The sequence below is a fragment of the Mya arenaria genome, chromosome 16, assembly GCF_026914265.1.
Source record: "Mya arenaria isolate MELC-2E11 chromosome 16, ASM2691426v1".
NCBI classification, from domain to species: Eukaryota; Metazoa; Mollusca; class Bivalvia; order Myida; family Myidae; genus Mya; species Mya arenaria.
The window spans coordinates 48,110,923-48,129,870 of NC_069137.1; the positions used below are offsets into that span (position 1 = coordinate 48,110,923).

Genomic DNA, 18,948 nt, shown 5'->3' on the forward strand with positions numbered 1-18,948 from the left:
TTCACAACTTACTTTATCTTTTATTCTCTATTATGATAATACGACACTTGTTTGTGTTTGTATATGTTTGTTTTATGTGTATCGCCATGACTTTGTTTGAAAAAAACGTCTTTGGATTTGTCACCTAGCCCTGTGCGCGCTGATTTTGATTTTACGAGGGAAGGCCAAATTGTTATTTCACGGTTCGATCATAATTATTCTACTTATAATTCCCTATTAGTCACCGGAAAGCATATATTATATATATATATATACTTGTTGCAATGCAATAACTGACCATTTAACAAATAACAATTACAAAATGTAGTTTCATTCCTGTTTTTCGCAGCTCATCTAGTCAAGTTAATACTTATGTAGAGAGCTGAAAGCTGATATATTGATCTTGAGAGGCCAGGACAATGTTCCACAGTTAGGGGTCGAACCCAGTACCTCTAAGAGGGAGGTCTAGGGTTCAAATCAAATAATAATTGCTTCGATATAGCTGAGAGTGTTACTTACTCCTTTATGTCAATTAATACTTTAATTATAAACGAAACTTATGCATCTGTGTTTTGTGCCTCAGAATGAATTCAATTTTACAGCTGCTGTTTTAAAAAGCCATTAACTTCTGCGACTTCAAGCACACAAACCGAGGCTCCGCAAGCTAAGACGACGCCTATGAGAACAATGTCATTGGATGGGCAAACGGCGCCAAAGGAATTCCAGTCAATGGCAGACGAGGAGCAGCTCACATCTCTCCATTCCTTCGATTTTAGGTACGATGTATAGTCTAAGAAACACTGGGCTACAATTGTAAGAGAATTAAGAGAAATTCAGTCACCAAATACAGTCGAACCCTTTGGCTCGAATTTGCTTGGCTCGAATTCGCTTGGCTCGAATTATTCGTTGTCTTGACCTAGATGTTAAGATTGATTTATTCGTACTGAATGTAAACATTCCCGTTTGGCTCGATTTTGCCGAGGCTCGACGTATTTTCGCCGGTCTCACGGTGCTGCACTGACCGTGCCTCGATGGTATCACCAAATAGAGTGAATTGGAAATCAGTCTCTTTAAAGCTGCGCTCCCAAAGATTTACCATTTTTACAACTTTTAAAAAAAAACTGTCTTGGAAAAAGCAAAGTATTGCCTTACTATCTGAAAACCAATGATATAAGATTGCTGACAAAAGGTCAGATCGCAGATTTTCATATATCCGTTCGAAAATTAATGTTTAAGGCTTCAACCGTAACTAACAGTTTAACAAAAATGCATAAAACATCATTTTTTGAACTTAAATATAAAAACCTGCGATCTAATTTTTTTGTCAGCAGTCTTTCCATAGATTTTCGCAAATATTGGCTCGTTCCAAGACAAAAAAAAAATGTGTCAAAACGTTAAATCTGTGAGAGTGCAGCTTTAAGTGAACGACGATATATGTTTCTTGTTAAAAGCGCATTATTAAGGTTAATACAAAACAATAAATTCTAATTTTTATGCTGTAATTTGTTCAACAATAAGCGATGACTAATGTTGTGTGCCTTTATATGCATTTTCGGTAGTGTTTTTTTTTAAGAAAAAAAGAAAAAGAAAATTATAGTCGGCCCGTGTAGTGAATTCATACTGCAATATTTACATTCTTCTTTATTTTCTGTACCATAAAATGTGCGTTCATGTTTGCATAAACCGGTCGACCTTTTGTGACCTCTATAGGCGGCGTTTTGCAAGAAAGACCTGGGTTAAGCATATGTAAAACACGAGCTTGACAATCTTGATAAATTCCTGATGAACGCGAAAAAAGAAAAAAGAAACATTGGCCTGGATAGATTCTCCTTTAAAATCGCTTTCATTCAACAATGACGCATGATAGACAAGTATCAATCCCTAATTAACGCTCGAAAAATACATATCAATCCTTTTATTTATATAATTCTATGCCCGTTTTGACTATTTTAGATGTAATATATTACAGTTTGATAATAATTATGTAATCGGCGTACATTGCCTTTGAAAATATACGGCAGATAATTATGGCGTTGCACTTGTCCAATCAGAGTGATGCAATGAAAACAAAAACCTGACGTCAGAACGGGTCATGCAAAATGAATATCATGTTTGTTTTTCTATAAAATAAACTGGGATAGTGTCAATTGTAAAGTATATCTTTGAGAAAGCTACAACAGTGGGCAGGCTAGCGCACTCGCTTCTCACCTAGGCGAGCCGGGTTGGATTCCCGGCCTGTTCCTTTGTGGGCACCGAGCCGGACAAGTGGGTTTTCTCCGGGTTCTCCGGTTTCCCCCACAACACAAGACCACACTCTCGCGTAAAATCGTATTCACGAGAGTGATCATTATAATGTTGTAATGACTTGTTTCACAATCGTTGTAAAATAAATAAGTTTAAACTAAACAATTAAAACTACAACATATATTCTCATATTTATAGAGCGTCTATGAGGAGCACTATTGGAGGCCTTGGTGACATCCACGAAGAAGCGAACGAAGGCGGTAAGATTCAATAAAGTGTTTTCATATGGCACGAACATTTTCGATGAAACGAGTTATATAGTCGAAACTCGCTATGCCGAACTCTGTTATCTCGATGTTTGGTTATATCGAACTTGTTGTACTACTTTGGGTTTAGTTAGATATGTTGTGTAGTAATTTTGTATTTCCCAAGGTTCTAACGGCTTCGTCAAGGCGAGTTTTGACTGTATAAATTGTTTTGACGAGCTTGTGATCAACTTTGGAAATATTTCTAAAATATATAGTACAGTTGTACATGGCTTTTGTATTTGTATTTGAAGAAATATTTTTCAATGTATAGAAGTATATACTTTAATATAACAATTGACAATAAACAATTTAGTAAAGCGGCCATGTTTCAATTATTCTTTAAGATTATCAATGGTTGTATCTTATCTAGCTTTTTTTGTTTCAATACTTCTGTTCCTAATCGCCAAGTTTAAGCCTTCTGTATGTGACCCTCCTCCCAATATGTGAACAATACACAACCTCTGCGTATTGGCTTTAATCAACTTGCCTTGATCCCTTTTATCAGATCTCTGATCTGAGTATCCTGCTGTGCAGTTTTGGAGGTTTTTATTATAGAAATGCACAGAGGATGTGTACAATACACGGCTGGGGGGGGGGGGGGGGGGTCACTTAAAGAAGGATTAAACTAAGATTTTAAGATACGAACTCAGTATTTTGAGCCAAGCAAAGGCCTATTTTCGTATTATTGTTGTTGTTTAGGAGATCCTAACGAAGATTTTGAAGACGACGACGAGGATGATATTGAAGACAAAGTACTGAAAGTTGAGGAATGGCTTCCCAGAGAAACCAGGGATACCCAAGTCAGTTGATAGATTTCCGAATGTTATAACCTTAACATTACTATTTTGTATGATATCTTTAGGGTATGTTTCCGCCCCTATAGCCCTGTGGTAGTGGTACTTCTTTTACGGGTGCGGGCGGTCGGAGGTTCAAACACCGGCCGCCTCAAACCGAAAGACGTTAAAATATACTACCGGTAGCTTATTGCCTAGCGCTCGGCATTTAAAGAGTAGCACTGGGAAAATGGTGTACTTAGTATTGGCTCAACCAATGAATTTTGTTTCCCGTGTATCCGTGCTTTACACTGAGCACGAAAAAGAACCAAGACCCTCTCAACGAGCTAGGGTATCGCACCCGGATCTCTTGTATCTCTGTTTCTTGAAGTCAACGAGCTAGGGTATCGCACCCGGAACTCTTGTATCTCTGTTTCTTGAAGTCAACGAGCTAGGGTGTCGCCCCCGGATCTCTTGTATCTCTGTTTCTTGAAGTCTTGTAAGGTCTGGATTTGACTGCGAATAGCTGCCACTTCTATCTCATGCTACTTATGGCATTTAAACTCAATTTAAGTCGTGATGGCGTCACGGCGGGGTCAAGCCATAATGCAGCCTATAGGCGCGGAAGACCTTGATAAACTCAAATAAACAACCGGGTCACCTTTCGGAGATGAACCCAAGAGAACAAGTTTGCAACCATTTAAATGATGACATCTCGGAGATCCATATCGAAAAAACACACACATCAAAGATCGTTTTTGTGCTCGTGTTAAACTCCATTTTGGTTTAAGCTAACCCATGAACAAATAAGCATGCATCAGTCAGTTCAAAGAATTGAAGAATATTGCTACCTTCACTTTTATTTGTGCGGTGCGTTTAAGGTACGGATTGGACAATCCACTATGAGTACAAACGCCTCTTACTGGGCTAGCTCAATGTACGTTATCTCACATCCTTACGCTTACACATTGGTGACCATATTCCTGCTTATCTTAAACTACTTATTGGCTTCTATTATTTTTACAATTACTGTCGAACCACGCCAATTGTCAGTAATGTAATATGCTTAATCATGTTTTTCATTTTCGTATAAGTTTGCTATATTTTGAAAGGAGATTACTCACCGACTATTAAAATTGTTCATTAACCGAAACATCGTTCTAGATATGAGCATACACAGCTGACATAGAGCTTGCTACATACATCTAAAGTCGAACCTGGTTTGCTCAATCTCCCAGGTACCGGCGAAGAAACTCGAGCCTAGGAAATTCGAGCGGAGCGGGAATGCTTACTTCTAATATAAGAAATCGGTCATTCACATTTAGTTCGAGCCAACGAAAAAATCGAGCCAAGCTAGTTCGAGCCAACCAGATTTGACTGTATATGTTTTTGATTCATTGTTTACATATTTAAACGAAAAAGGTTATTTTCATCTCTTTTAGGCGCAACAGGAATTGGTGAAGAAGTTTAAGGAGCATGGATTTGAAAATACAATATTCATCAGCAGAATGACAGAAAAGGAATTAAAAGATGTCGGTGTAAAAAGTAAGTATTGTTTTCATATTACTGACTACTCATTTGCTTATCAGTCATATTTGGTATAAAAATGATTAGTGGCACTCATATTTAAATTCAATACATAGTCATGTATAACAAAAATAATTTTTGAGTGATAAACTTCTGACTAAACAGTGCATTAACGAAGAATATATAACTTATTACTAGGTTTTAACCATGTGTTTAAAAGCTGTAAACGAACAAATATTAAATAACTGGTGGGTCCTAAAAGATTTACAGAGATCAACTATCGTCTCATAAGATAGAAGTACCGTGTTTTCTAAACCTGTCTTGCAAATTAAAATCGGTAATTTTCATAAGAACCATTGTTTTCGATGTGAAATTATCCTTTTCGGTAAATTAAAACAATTGTATGAAATGTGGTACCGCTTATTTGAGAGTAAGAATGAATCTTTAAAAACATACTTCTCTTTTCTCCCAGGAACTGGTTTAAAACGTTTTTTGATGGAAAATGTCAAGTGCCTTCCATCCTATGAAATTCAGGCATTTGTACCGGTGAGTCGTTTTTATTCCACGTGACCATTTTGAACCAATCAGATAGCTTTTTAGTTTTCTATCCACGTGACCTCTTTAAACCAATCAGACAGTTTTGTCTTTTTCTATCCACGTTATCTCTTTTAACCAGTCAGACAGTTTTGTCGTTTTCTATCCACGTTATCTCTTTTAACCAATCAGATAGCTGTGTCGTTTTCTATCCACGTGACCTCTTTTTACCAATCAGATAGCTTTGTCGTTTTCTATTCGCGTGACCAATTGTAAATAGCAACAAGAACAATACCACAACGTCAACAACATTATGCCAATTTAATTTAAGATAACTATTCATTGAAAAATATATAATCTCATCTACAGCCGAGTATTTATGATTAAAGAAAGGTTATCGAAAACATAAATTTGTATATAGAAACGACTTGACCTGTTCCTGTAGTTTTCGCTGTATAGTCGAACATCGTTAGCTCGAAATTCTAGAAACCAGCGATAATACATTGAGCCTCGGGGAACTGGAGCAAATTGGGAGTGCTTAGTTACAGTATTCATAAATCGCTCCTTTACGTTAAATTCGAGCCAACGAGAAAATCGAGCCAAGCGAGTTCGAGCACACGGGGTTCGACTGTAATAATGTATAACACTGTATTTTTAGAAAGACGTTGAAGAATGGCTTGATAATATAGGACTTGGAATCTACAAGAAAAACTTTAAGAGGGAACAGATCAAAACATCGAAAGATATGGAGATATTAAAGTCCTTCACCAGGGCTGACATCGAGAACGACCTAAAAATCAAGAAGATCGGTAGGATGATACTTAAAGCTGCACTCTCACATTTTTACCATTTTTACAACTTTTTAATTTTTTGTCTTGGAAAGAGCAAATTTTTGCGTATATATCTGCAAACCAATGATATAAGATTGCTGAAAAGTAATCAGATCATAGATTTGCATATTTCCGTTCGAAAATGAATGTTTTATGGCCTAAACCTTTACTCACGGTTTAAGAAAAATGCATAAAACATCAATTTTTGAACTTAAATATAAATATCTGCGACCTGATTTATTGTCAGCAGTCTTATTTAACTGGTTTTACTGGATTTTCACAAAAAAATGGCTCGTTCCAAGACAAAAAATAAAAAAAGTTCTCAAAACGTTCAATCTGTGAGAGTGCAGCTTTAAGTGCATTTGGCCATAATTCACCAAAATACATAAGTCAAATCTCAATCACAACTTATTTTACAACATAAAATAGTACGATTTAAAATTTCGAACGTCTTATATGTTATGGGTTTTTTTTCCTCATAGAATGTGTTAATAAAAAGTTCTCGTTAGAAAATCAAGGAAAAATAATTCTAATGAAAAAACCTACTTAAGTATTTGAACAGAACAGAAGATTTATTATCTTACAAATTAATTGAATATCGATAATAAATATCAATTACATGTATAAGCAACGCATCAAAACAAGTGTAGAAAAGAATAACATTTTTTTTTTTAGATATATGTTTGAATTGCATATGATATTATATATAAGACTATGATATTTTTTTTGGTCGATTGTATCATTAACTGTAGAGATCAAACGTGTAGTTTTTTTAATACAAAAGGATACTTTAATTTAAATAAAATCTCTTTTCTTAAGGTCACATCAAAAGATTGCTGTATGCTATAAGCAAGCTGAGAAATCCAACCGCAAGTAAGTAACTCGATCGCTCTGCTGTGTTGATATGGGGTACGGAGATACTACCCGGACTGTCCACCTTAGCTTTTAATGTCCAAACCAAGTCCTTATTATGATTTTATTTTGATATTCCTTCCTATAAACTTGATGCCTAAACACAGTATATGCAGTCCAAAATATAAGCATAAAAAATATTGTATAAGAGCGATAACTCTTAATGTGACTGCACTATTGTGAAAACACCTTTGTGCTCAGACGAATTTCAAGTGTCTATAAAATACATTTCAAAATCAGCTTTCTTATGCGGCCCGTCATGCATAATATTTTATCCAATAGAAAAATAGCAAATACTAATTAAAATGCCTGATAATTCAGCTCACACTTAATACTTCAGGTTTCAAATATATTGTGTTTTATATTTCCTTGAAAAAAAATCTTCTTCTAACTAATCTGATCTCGGGTCAATGAGTTTTGAACAGTCAATGTATAACCGCTCCAAGCAATCCTTTTACATTGATCACAGCCCTTAATGGTAATTTGTTATTAAATACTACACAGGAAAAATGGCTTTCAGTTGTGGCATCTGAGCCCTAAAACAGGGGCAAGTAAGCTTGGAATTAACACATCAGTTGAGGTATTCAATATTCAACTAAACTCAATCGTATGGTCATACATTATTGACTTCATCCCCTCCATTGGCCAGTTATAAATAACATGTAATCCGATTAGCTGCATCGTTCTTACCAGCCTGGGCCATAAAACAAGGGCAAGTAAGTAGAGAATTAACACGCAGGGCATCCCAAATTCGCATTTTTTGTTATTCGCATTCCTAAAATGTATGTTTTTACATTACAGCCGAACGAAAAATAATCGATGTTCGCGAAAGGTTGAGCAAACCGACCATTCACAAGCTCAGATCTATTAACAGAGATGAATATGACTTTTGGGACAATCTGAGGAACATCTGTCTTCTTCCCCAGTCCACCGCATATGGATTGGAAGAGGATCTTAAAGGTAAATATGCAGTTTACCCTAGATCCATTTATTACACGGGTTGGGACGAGTCTTGAGAAATTTAGCCATCATTCGAAATACGAATACAAATGTCTAATTGTAATAAAAGGCCGTCAGCCCTAAATACAGACAAATTTGTTTTATATATACATAATTATAACATGTTTATCCATGATGACAGCAAATCATATCACAAAGGAAATTACAACACTAGCAATGTAATTTCAAGAGTAAACTAGTAGTGTGATATTATTGAAGCGTTTAATATATTGTCATGAGACAAGTACAATTTTAGGAAATCAACCTCTTCATGATCTCTTCCCGTACTTTGCTACATTCATATACAAATTTCGCTACAATGAAAATCTCTCTATCATTTTAAACAGACATAATTCTGGTGAATAAATGTACAGTTTCTAAATGATTTAGTCAATAAGGAGGAAACATGTTTCGTCTTAATGTATTATATAAAGGACATGTCAAACATGAAATAAAAGTCGTTGTATCATATAAAGGACATGTCAAACATGAAATAAAAGTCGTTGTATTATATAAAGGACACGTCAAACATGAAATAAAAGTCGTTGTATCATATAAAGGACATATCAAACATGAAATAAAAGTCGTTGTATTATATAAAGGACACGTCAAACATGAAATAAAAGTCGTTGTATTATATAAAGGACATATCAAACAATAAATAAAAGTCGTTGTATTATATAAAGGACATATCAAACAATAAATAAAAGTCGTTGTATTATATAAAGGACATAACAAACAATAAATAAAAGTCGTTGTATTATATAAAGGACATATCAAACATTGAAATAAAAGTCGTTATATTGCCATGTTTACGACTAAAATCCTTTATTGAAACTCCCCTCCCCCACACCTTTATTGAAACTCCCCTCCCCCACACCTTTATTGAAACTCCCCTCCCCCACACCCATAGATAGTATGTGTACCTTGGACAACGACAAGCAGAATTGAGTCTCATAGTAAATATGACGTAAACAAACAATATGACGTCACAGCGTGAGGTTACGCAAATAGAATGTCGACCCCATGGTGTAAGGTGTATTCAAGGTCATTGATACTTTTAAAACACTTTTTTCGTGAAAAATATCTATGATTTGATGCCAAAAACTCTTTCACGCTGTTCCTTTTATATGCAATTTATAAATCTGTAGTCAAAACATACCAGGTTTGGCAAAGTATTGTACTTTGTTTCAATATGGCCGTGGTATTCTATGCAGACGCCACGTCATTACACGTACAAGCGTATCTTTTAGAAATGTTGAAATGATGACGACAGTTTATGATGTTATTATCAAAGAGTTTATGGTAGTGAAATTTTAGCCGGGAGGTTATATTCGACCCTCGTGGATTTTCAAATGACTTTGCAAAAGTAAATATTCTACAGTCAAATAGAGTCTCCGGAGAAGCCTAATTGCAGCTTCAGTCACTAACACGTGTTTTAATCGGGCATTAAAAATAAATTGAAGAATAAAAACAAAATATTTTGGTCGTTAATGTGTGCCTTTTTAAAGATGAAACAACAACGAACAATAGCAGTGTTTTATTTTTCTATTTAACATAGTCAATTTTAACAAACTGCATGGGCGATCCCAGTAACCAGAACATTAATTTGTCCTTTGCTACTTTAGCACACTCAAATCAAAGAGACAACAAACACACGTTATATAAATTTGCATGATATTATTAGATTGTTTTTATCAATAAATAGTGGGTGCTACGTTCTTGGTATAGTCATTGAAAACAATACATTTACACATTTCGAAACCCTTATGGAATCCAATGTTTCGTAAACTGGCTTTTATTCTGGGATAACTATTATAATATACGTTTGTTTCACAACATGTTCATTTTTTTTAAAAATGACATATTAAGGATAATAACAAGGTTGCGAAATACGACGTACGTGTGCTTGTACTGTAGTTACACGTACACGCACAATTTGAAGTTGAGTATAAACGTTGTTTGCAAAATTACTGTTTTATCTGTTCTTGGATGGTCCCAGCTACTCGCGGCAATCATTTCCCACTTGGCTGTGTATATTCCATATTGAACTTGTACAATGTACACGAAACCTGATGACGTAGTGCACCAAAACGTAGTACGCACATACACGTACAAGTACGAATAGTGCAACTTCTCTATCATTTCTGTTAACAGCGAAGCTGGGTGACCTACGTAACGCTTGGTTGATGGTGTTTGCTGTCTCGAACGCTCTCTGGATGGTCCTAATCTACACGTTAGCAAACCAAGGGGAGCTACTCAGTGTGGCGGGGAGTAATCCTGTCGGTAAGTAAGGATTAAAAACCATGGGGAGCTACTCAGTGTGGCGGGGAGTAATCCTGTCGGTAAGTAAGGATTAAAAAACATGGGGAGTTACTCAGTGTGGCGGGGAGTAATCCTGTCGGTAAGTAAGGATTAAAAACCATGGGGAGTTACTCAGTGTGGCGGGGAGTAATCCTGTCGGTAAGTAAGGATTAAAAAACATGGGGAGTTACTCAGTGTGGCGGGGAGTAATCCTGTCGGTAAGTAAGGATTAAAAACCATGGGGAGTTACTCAGTATGGTGGGGAGTAACCGGTTGGGGAGTAAGGGTTCAAAACTAAGGGGAGCTACTCGGTGTGGTGGGGAGTAACCGGTTGGGGAGTAAGGGTTCAAAACTAAGGGGAGCTACTCGGTGTGGCGGGGAGTAACCGGTTGGGGAGTAAGGGTCCAAAACTAAGCAGAGCTACTCAGTGTGGTGGGGAGTAACCGGTTGGGGAGTAAGGGTTCAAAACTAAGGGGAGCTACTCGGTGTGGCGGGGAGTAACCGGTTGGTGAGTAAGGGTTCAAAACTAAGGGGAGCTACTCTGTGTGGTGGGGAGTAACCGGTTGGGGAGTAAGGGTTCAAAACTAAGGGGAGCTACTCGGTGTGGCGGGGAGTAACCGGTTGGTGAGTAAGGGTTCAAAACTAAGGGGAGCTACTCAGTTAGGCGGGGAGTAACCCTGTTTAAAACCAAGGAGAGCTACTCAGTGTGGCGGGAAGAAACCTTTTCGGTGAGAAAGGTTTCAAAACCAAGGGGAGTTACTCACTGTGTCGGGGAGGTACCTTGTTCGACAATTAGGTTTCAAAACCAACAGGAGCTGTTCAGTATGGCGGGGAGTAGCCCTGTTGGTGAGTAAGGTTTCGACTCTGAAAGTATTTAGCTTTGGTTTTTAATTAAACGTAGCACCCTTGATATATTGAATGTAGGGCTGTTAATGTTCTTCTTCTTCCTTTACGTGGTTATGTTTTTTCATGCCTTGGGCCGTATTTAATAAGTATCTTAGTAACAATTTTAATTTAGTGAATAAAAGCCTTTTTCTAATTTGAATTTAAAGAAAACGAACAATGTATGTACACCAAAAATATGAAAAAAGCAAGAAAATGGTCTGCAAAATATATGCATATGAATAAATCTGATAAAAAGAGGAGGGTATTTAAAATAATCGTTGTCAAAAATTACGAAATTCTCACTAAGTTGAAAATATTCACCTAGATGCTTATTGAATACGGCCCCAGGTAACTAGCTTAATGACATACACTATCGAAATTTGTTGCATGGTTCATAACTCTCGTTTTAAGAGCGGTTGAGTTATGCCCCGTTTTCTACGAGCGTTGTCATCAAGCAATAACGTGCTCTTTTTACTCTTAAACTTGCTTTTTTGCAGGTTTGGTGGTTTTGGTTTTGTTTTCATTCGTACTCGTAATACAGTTCCTGGCAATGATACTGCATCGTATAGGCACACTGACACATTTCCTTGGTCGGGCGCCTTACAGCGTAAGCGATAAATACAACACGGCCTGGGCATTCAATGAAAGGTAGGATTCGATAGTAAGAGTATAAGTATCTTCCATGGCCGAGAGTGTGAGATAGGTTCATCCCAACCCTGCGTGAGGGTGGGGATGAACCTATCTTACACGAGCGGCTATGGTAGGTGCTTTTCCTCCCACCTCAGTTAAACAAAATTAAGAAAAAATGTATTTTTTGCTGGAACTCTTTTGTGCGTAGTGAGAAAAAATGCGTAAGAATATGTTGTTATTCGTGGTTGTCATGGATATGCGCGCTGTGATTCAGATTGTGGTAATAGTCAAGTCGGTCTTAAAGTAGTTCTGAGGAGAGTGAAGAATTATTTCGTGAAAGGTGTGTGAACACTTTTTATGGTGATATTTGAAGCGAGAAATAATTAAATAGCATTCTAAATATTGCCACAAGACAAAGCTTCTATGAGGGAGGTAATTACAATGTGATGACCATTTTTAAGGAGTCCCATACGACTACTTGTTTTATCTTTGGCCGTGGGCAAGACAAAAAAAATATAGCATGGTTAATGTTTTGGATCTACTTATCTGAGGTGGGAGAATGTTAGTTTCCTTACAGTACATATTAGCCGAGGTCCATTCACCTTCGGGGGATGACGTCAGCGGTCCAAATCATATTTTTGGCCGATCCGGACATCGCCAAAAATATTATATGGACCGCTTACGTCATAAACTGAGTGCGCCTTGTGATTTTCACAACGGCGAAATATTGTCGCATTATTTGCTTTGTTCAATATAACACATCAAACGAGCCTAGTCTTTTGTGTATATTAAACTTGACGTTTACATTGTATAACACGCAAGGTATTATGACGTCATTGTTTATTTCAATATTGCGTTCCAATTAGATAAGCGTGACGTCATTCAACCAATGATATACGACGTTAAAAAATTAGCTTTTCTTTAATACAAACGTATCGTGTCTGTTACACTTATTTAAAATTAAATATTCAATTGCAGAAGAAACTGCTAATGTTTAATCACAATGAATATTTCTTTTAAAATGTCATTATACGTGTCGATCGCATTTTTTTCTTGCGTGTATGCAGTAGGGCAAACGAGCAAATAACCAAGCGCGCTTCTTGGAGTTTGCTCACGTGCCGTACTGCGTTCTTACAGCATAAACACAAGAAAAAATGCGATCAATTCTTAATTAAATACCTTATTGCAAGTTATTTTGAAATATTCTTTAATTATAAGCAATTGTGTTTACTTAAGAACATACAGAAATACATTAGATCTGTGGAATACTTTAAATAAAACGCACCCTGTTTCTAACTATTTTTGGTCATGTTAAAACAATTGTAATCGAAGTATCAAACTTTTCAGTGACATGAAGGTCTCCGATCAAGAAATGAAACTAGATTTGGAAGCCAAATACGCGATGAAACGCGCAAAACAGATGGCTTATACGCGGATAGGTCGGTCAACGCGGAGAAGAGAAAACCGCGGAGAGGAGAGGACCGCCCTGTTGGCGGCAGACGCTGACCCTGTAGAAGTGGTGTAGACATGGAAACTATGGACAGTGGGCATCTTAGATACTATGGAAAATGGGAGCATCTAAGAAACTATGGAAAATGGGTTCATCTAAGAATCTATGGAACATTTGTATATACAATGAAAATTGGTGCCATCTTCAAACTATGGTAATGTTTATTACTATGGAATGGTGCAATCTTAAAAAAAACTATGGAAAATGTTTATACACTAGGAGAAATGGCGCAATCTTAGAAACTGCGGAAAATGTGTTTATACTATGGAAAATATTGCCATCTTAGAAACTATGGACATTTTGTTTATACCATGGAAACTATTGCCATCTTAGAAACTATGGAAAATGCTTATATACTATGGAAAATGGTGCCGTCTTAGAAACTAGGAGAAATGTTTATATGTTAGGGGAAATTGGGCCATCTTAGAAACTATGGAAAATGTTTTATACTAGGGAAAACGGTGTCATCTTAGAAACTATGGAGAGTGTTTATAATTTATGGAAAATGGTGCCATCTTAGAAACTATGGAAAATGTTTATATATTAGGGAAAATTGGGCCATCTTAGAAACTATGGCAAATGTTTATATACTAGGAAAAACGGTGCCATCTTAGAAACTATGGAGGGTGTTTATAAACTATGGAAAATGTTTATATATTAGGTAATATGATGCCATCTAAGAAATTATGGAAAATATTTATAAATTTTGGAAAATGGTGCCATATAGAAACTATGGAAAATGTTTATATATTAGGTAAAATGATGCCATCTAAGAAATTATGGAAAATGTTTATAAACTATGGAAAATGGTGCCATATAGAAACTATGGAAAATGTTTATATATTAGGTAATATGATGCCATCTAAGAAATTATGGCAAATGTTTATAAACTACGGAAAATGGTGTCATCGTAGAAATTATGGAGAATGTTTATAAACTATGGAAACTTGTGCCATATTAGAAACTATGGAAAATGGTGCCATATTAGAAACTATGGAAAATGTTTATATATTAGGTAATATAATGCCATCGTAGATACTACGAAAAAGGTTTATATATTAGGTGATATGATGCCATCTAAGAAACAAAGGAAAATGTTTACATACAAGGGAAAATGGTGACATCTTAGAAACTATGGAAAATGTTTGTATGTTAGGGAATATGGTGCCATCTAAGCTACTATGAAAAATGTTTACATACAAGGGAAAATGGTACCATCTTAAAAACTATGAAAAAAGTGTATACACTTTGGAAAATATTGCCATATTAGAAACTATGGAAAATGTATATATGCTAGGGAAAAATTGGGCCATCTTAGAATTTATAAAAAAATCTGGTCAACTTAGTTACTATTGAAAATGTTTATTTACAGTAACTGTGGAAAATGGTGCCATCTTAAAACCATGGAAAATGTTTATTTACCAGGAGAATGGTGCCATCTTAGAAATCATAAAACATGTTTATATACTATCGAAAATGGTGCCATCGTTGAAACTACGGAAATGTTTATACATTAGGGAAAATTGGGCCATCTTGGAAACTATGGAAAATGCTTATATATTAGGGGAAATTGGGCCATCTTGGAAACAATGGAAAATGCTTATATATTAGGGGAAATTGGGCCATCTTGGAAACTATGGAAAATGCTTATATATTAGGGGAAATTGGGCCATCTTGGAAACTATGGAAAATGCTTATATATTAGGGGAAATTGGGCCATCTTGGAAACTATGGAAAATGCTTATATATTAGGGGAAATTGGGCCATCTTGGAAACTATGGAAAATGCTTATATATTAGGGAAAATTGGGCCATCTTGGAAACTATGGAAAATGCTTATATATTAGGGAAAATTGGGCCATCTTGGAAACTATGGAAAATGCTTATATATTAGGGAAAATTGGGCCATCTTGGAAACTATGGAAAATGCTTATATATTAGGGAAAATTGGGCCATCTTGGAAACTATGGAAAATGCTTATATATTAGGGAAAATTGGGCCATCTTGGAAACTATGGAAAATGCTTATATATTAGGGGAAATTGGGCCATCTTGGAAACTATGGAAAATGCTTATATATTAGGGGAAATTGGGCCATCTTGGAAACTATGGAAAATGCTTATATATTAGGGAAAATTGGGCCATCTTGGAAACTATGGAAAATGCTTATATATTAGGGAAAATTGGGCCATCGTTGAAACTACGGAAATGTTTATACATTAGGGAAAATGGGCCATCTTGGAAACTATGGAAAATGCTTATATATTAGGGGAAATTGGGCCATCTTGGAAACTATGGAAAATGCTTATATATTAGGGGAAATTGGGCCATCTTGGAAACTATGGAAAATGCTTATATATTAGGGAAAATTGGGCCATCTTGGAAACTATGGAAAATGCTTATATATTAGGGGAAATTGGGCCATCTTGGAAACTATGGAAAATGCTTATATATTAGGGGAAATTGGGCCATCTTGGAAACTATGGAAAATGCTTATATATTAGGGAAAATTGGGCCATCTTGGAAACTATGGAAAATGCTTATATATTAGGGAAAATTGGGCCATCTTGGAAACTATGGAAAATGCTTATATATTAGGGAAAATTGGGCCATCTTGGAAACTATGGAAAATGCTTATATATTAGGGAAAATTGGGCCATCTTGGAAACTATGGAAAATGCTTATATATTAGGGGAAATTGGGCCATCTTGGAAACTATGGAAAATGCTTATATATTAGGGGAAATTGGGCCATCTTGGAAACTATGGAAAATGCTTATATATTAGGGGAAATTGGGCCATCTTGGAAACTATGGAAAATGCTTATATATTAGGGGAAATTGGGCCATCTTGGAAACTATGGAAAATGCTTATATATTAGGGAAAATTGGGCCATCTTGGAAACTATGGAAAATGCTTATATATTAGGGAAAATTGGGCCATCGTTGAAACTACGGAAATGTTTATACATTAGGGAAAATGGGCCATCTTGGAAACTATGGAAAATGCTTATATATTAGGGGAAATTGGGCCATCTTGGAAACTATGGAAAATGCTTATATATTAGGGGAAATTGGGCCATCTTGGAAACTATGGAAAATGCTTATATATTAGGGAAAATTGGGCCATCTTGGAAACTATGGAAAATGCTTATATATTAGGGAAAATTGGGCCATCTTGGAAACTATGGAAAATGCTTATATATTAGGGGAAATTGGGCCATCTTGGAAACTATGGAAAATGCTTATATATTAGGGAAAATTGGGCCATCTTGGAAACTATGGAAAATGCTTATATATTAGGGAAAATTGGGCCATCTTGGAAACTATGGAAAATGCTTATATATTAGGGGAAATTGGGCCATCTTGGAAACTATGGAAAATGCTTATATATTAGGGGAAATTGGGCCATCTTGTTAAAACACGTATGGTACGATCGCTTTTTCGATTTAATATATTCAGTAGTTGTATTCTAAAAATAAAGCAGTTGTTGGTTATTTTAGGCAAAGCGTATATACTTTAGAAAAAAATATCTGTTTAAATATAAATATATTAAATATAAATTGTGTCACCATAAATATTACCTGATATTTTGATCTAACGATATTTGTCGTATGAATGCTGACTGCATGATCTCTATTAAGTTAATGGACTTGTATATACTGATTTGATACTGGGATGCATTATTTTGTTTTGTAAATAACCATTTCTAAATTCCAAATAGACGAAGGAGGTACCAGAATTGTTAAGTTCAGGAGCTGAGCAGGGATGAAACAAATGTAGATAGTTTTCTGAAGCAAAGAACAATTATTTATGAAAATTGTTTAAACGTGAAATATTTTATTTTTTATTGTCAGTGTTATAATTAATTTTAAAACACTAACATAGTTAAATATAAGCACTATTACTGCCATAAATAACTCGTACAATACTTTTACATTATGCCATTAAAATAAACCTCAGTCTTTTCTTGGATGCAAATTGAACTCAAACCAGGAATAAGCTTCAAATCCTTTTGTTTATAACATTATTTAAGTTCATAATTTCGGACAATGTGTAAATATTCGGACAAATAAAAAAGTCATTTTCGTCGTAGCAATGTTCGATTTGTTTGATGAAATGTATGGTTGTATTATCAGATTCATTTCAATATTCATCGAGTCTTCTGATTTATGGCTTAATGCTGCACTCTTACAGATTTACCGTTTTGACATTTTTTTAATTATTTGTCTTGGAATGGGCCAGTTTTTGCGTACATATCAGCAAATATAAGACTGCTGACAAGAGATCAGATCGCAGATTTTCATATTTCCGTTCGAACAATAATATTTCGTGGCTACAAGCGTTACTAACGGTTTAAGAAAAATGCATAAAACATCATTTTTTTTAACTTAAATATGAAAATCTGCATTTTGTCAGCAGTCTTACATCACTGGTTTACATGCATTTTCGCATAAATTGGCTCGATGCAAGACAAAACATAAAAAAAGTTGTCAAAACGTTCAATCTGTGAGAACGCAGCTTTAATAACTCTCAGGATAGCACGAAATGGACTATGTTAGTTTAAAAAGGCAAGATTAACTGATATTGTGATATGTTTTACTTTTATGTATAGAAAATGTAACTAGTTAATTACTTGTTCTCATAATCCATGACTCGTTCAAAGCATATGATCAATATAAAAAAGTGCAATATTTAACGTTTTTCTTGGGTGTTGTAAGTTTTTACATATTTATACTATTATTTTTTATGCATCACCTTTTGCTGATTATATATTTAGTTAGCTGTAACGATATGTTTAAATCGCGTGTAATTCTTCACAGCAAAAATCATTGGAATTCATTTGTCTTAATGCTTTCTGTTGGTTTATATAGATTTATCAATGAAATAAAAATGATATTTCACAGTTTTCGTTGTTTTAAATTTGAGTCTGTTCTCATTCCCAAAACCACATCTTCGGATATGTTCGGATCGCAATTCAACGCATAACAATATACATGCAAACTATTAAACTTGTTTTTGTTTGTATTGTGTCAGAAGGTCTCATAAAATGTAAATCAACATTTTAGAAAGTGTTAATTTATTATATTTTAAATGTATTGTTGCCATAATTGTTTCAATTTACGTTTGAAAGTGATTTCAAGTGGTTGATCCTTTCCCGCGTTATTGTTACGTCATTTGAAAAAAATGTTTCCGGTAAAAGTTGGGTCGTTCTATTTACAGAATGGGTAAGAACGGATTATAAAGATATGAACGCAATTGGGCTGGTCAAAGTACGCGTGGAGTCCTTCGGACGCCACACACTTTGACCAGCCGAATTGCGTTCATACCCCGATAATGCCATCAACCCCACAATTCATTCCTTTAATCAAACGTGAGTGCGCACAGGGCTGGGACACAATTTCAGCGACCTCATTTCCAACTGACATTGCGTTCGCATACAATTTGGAACACTTTTCAAGAAACTTATTATATACTGTATATTTCACAATCATTTAAATGCATATTATAAAAAGA

The 18,948-nt window shown here is 35.4% G+C and overlaps 1 protein-coding gene across 1 annotated transcript in view; it reads left to right on the plus strand.

Annotated features, from left to right (window-relative positions):
• The window catches only part of LOC128221808 (uncharacterized), a 44,489-nt gene extending 26,152 nt beyond the window's left edge, over window positions 1–18,337 (plus strand). Inside the window, exons 23-33 of the mRNA XM_052930411.1 lie at window positions 582–755; window positions 2,422–2,483; window positions 3,231–3,331; window positions 4,747–4,849; window positions 5,304–5,377; window positions 6,024–6,174; window positions 7,015–7,068; window positions 7,909–8,067; window positions 10,264–10,392; window positions 11,793–11,943; window positions 13,273–18,337. Coding sequence (XP_052786371.1) covers window positions 582–755; window positions 2,422–2,483; window positions 3,231–3,331; window positions 4,747–4,849; window positions 5,304–5,377; window positions 6,024–6,174; window positions 7,015–7,068; window positions 7,909–8,067; window positions 10,264–10,392; window positions 11,793–11,943; window positions 13,273–13,450 — 1,336 coding nt within the window. The 3' untranslated portion in view covers window positions 13,451–18,337. The remainder of the gene's footprint in view (window positions 1–581; window positions 756–2,421; window positions 2,484–3,230; window positions 3,332–4,746; window positions 4,850–5,303; window positions 5,378–6,023; window positions 6,175–7,014; window positions 7,069–7,908; window positions 8,068–10,263; window positions 10,393–11,792; window positions 11,944–13,272) is intronic.
• Window positions 18,338–18,948: the final 611 nt, after the last annotated feature.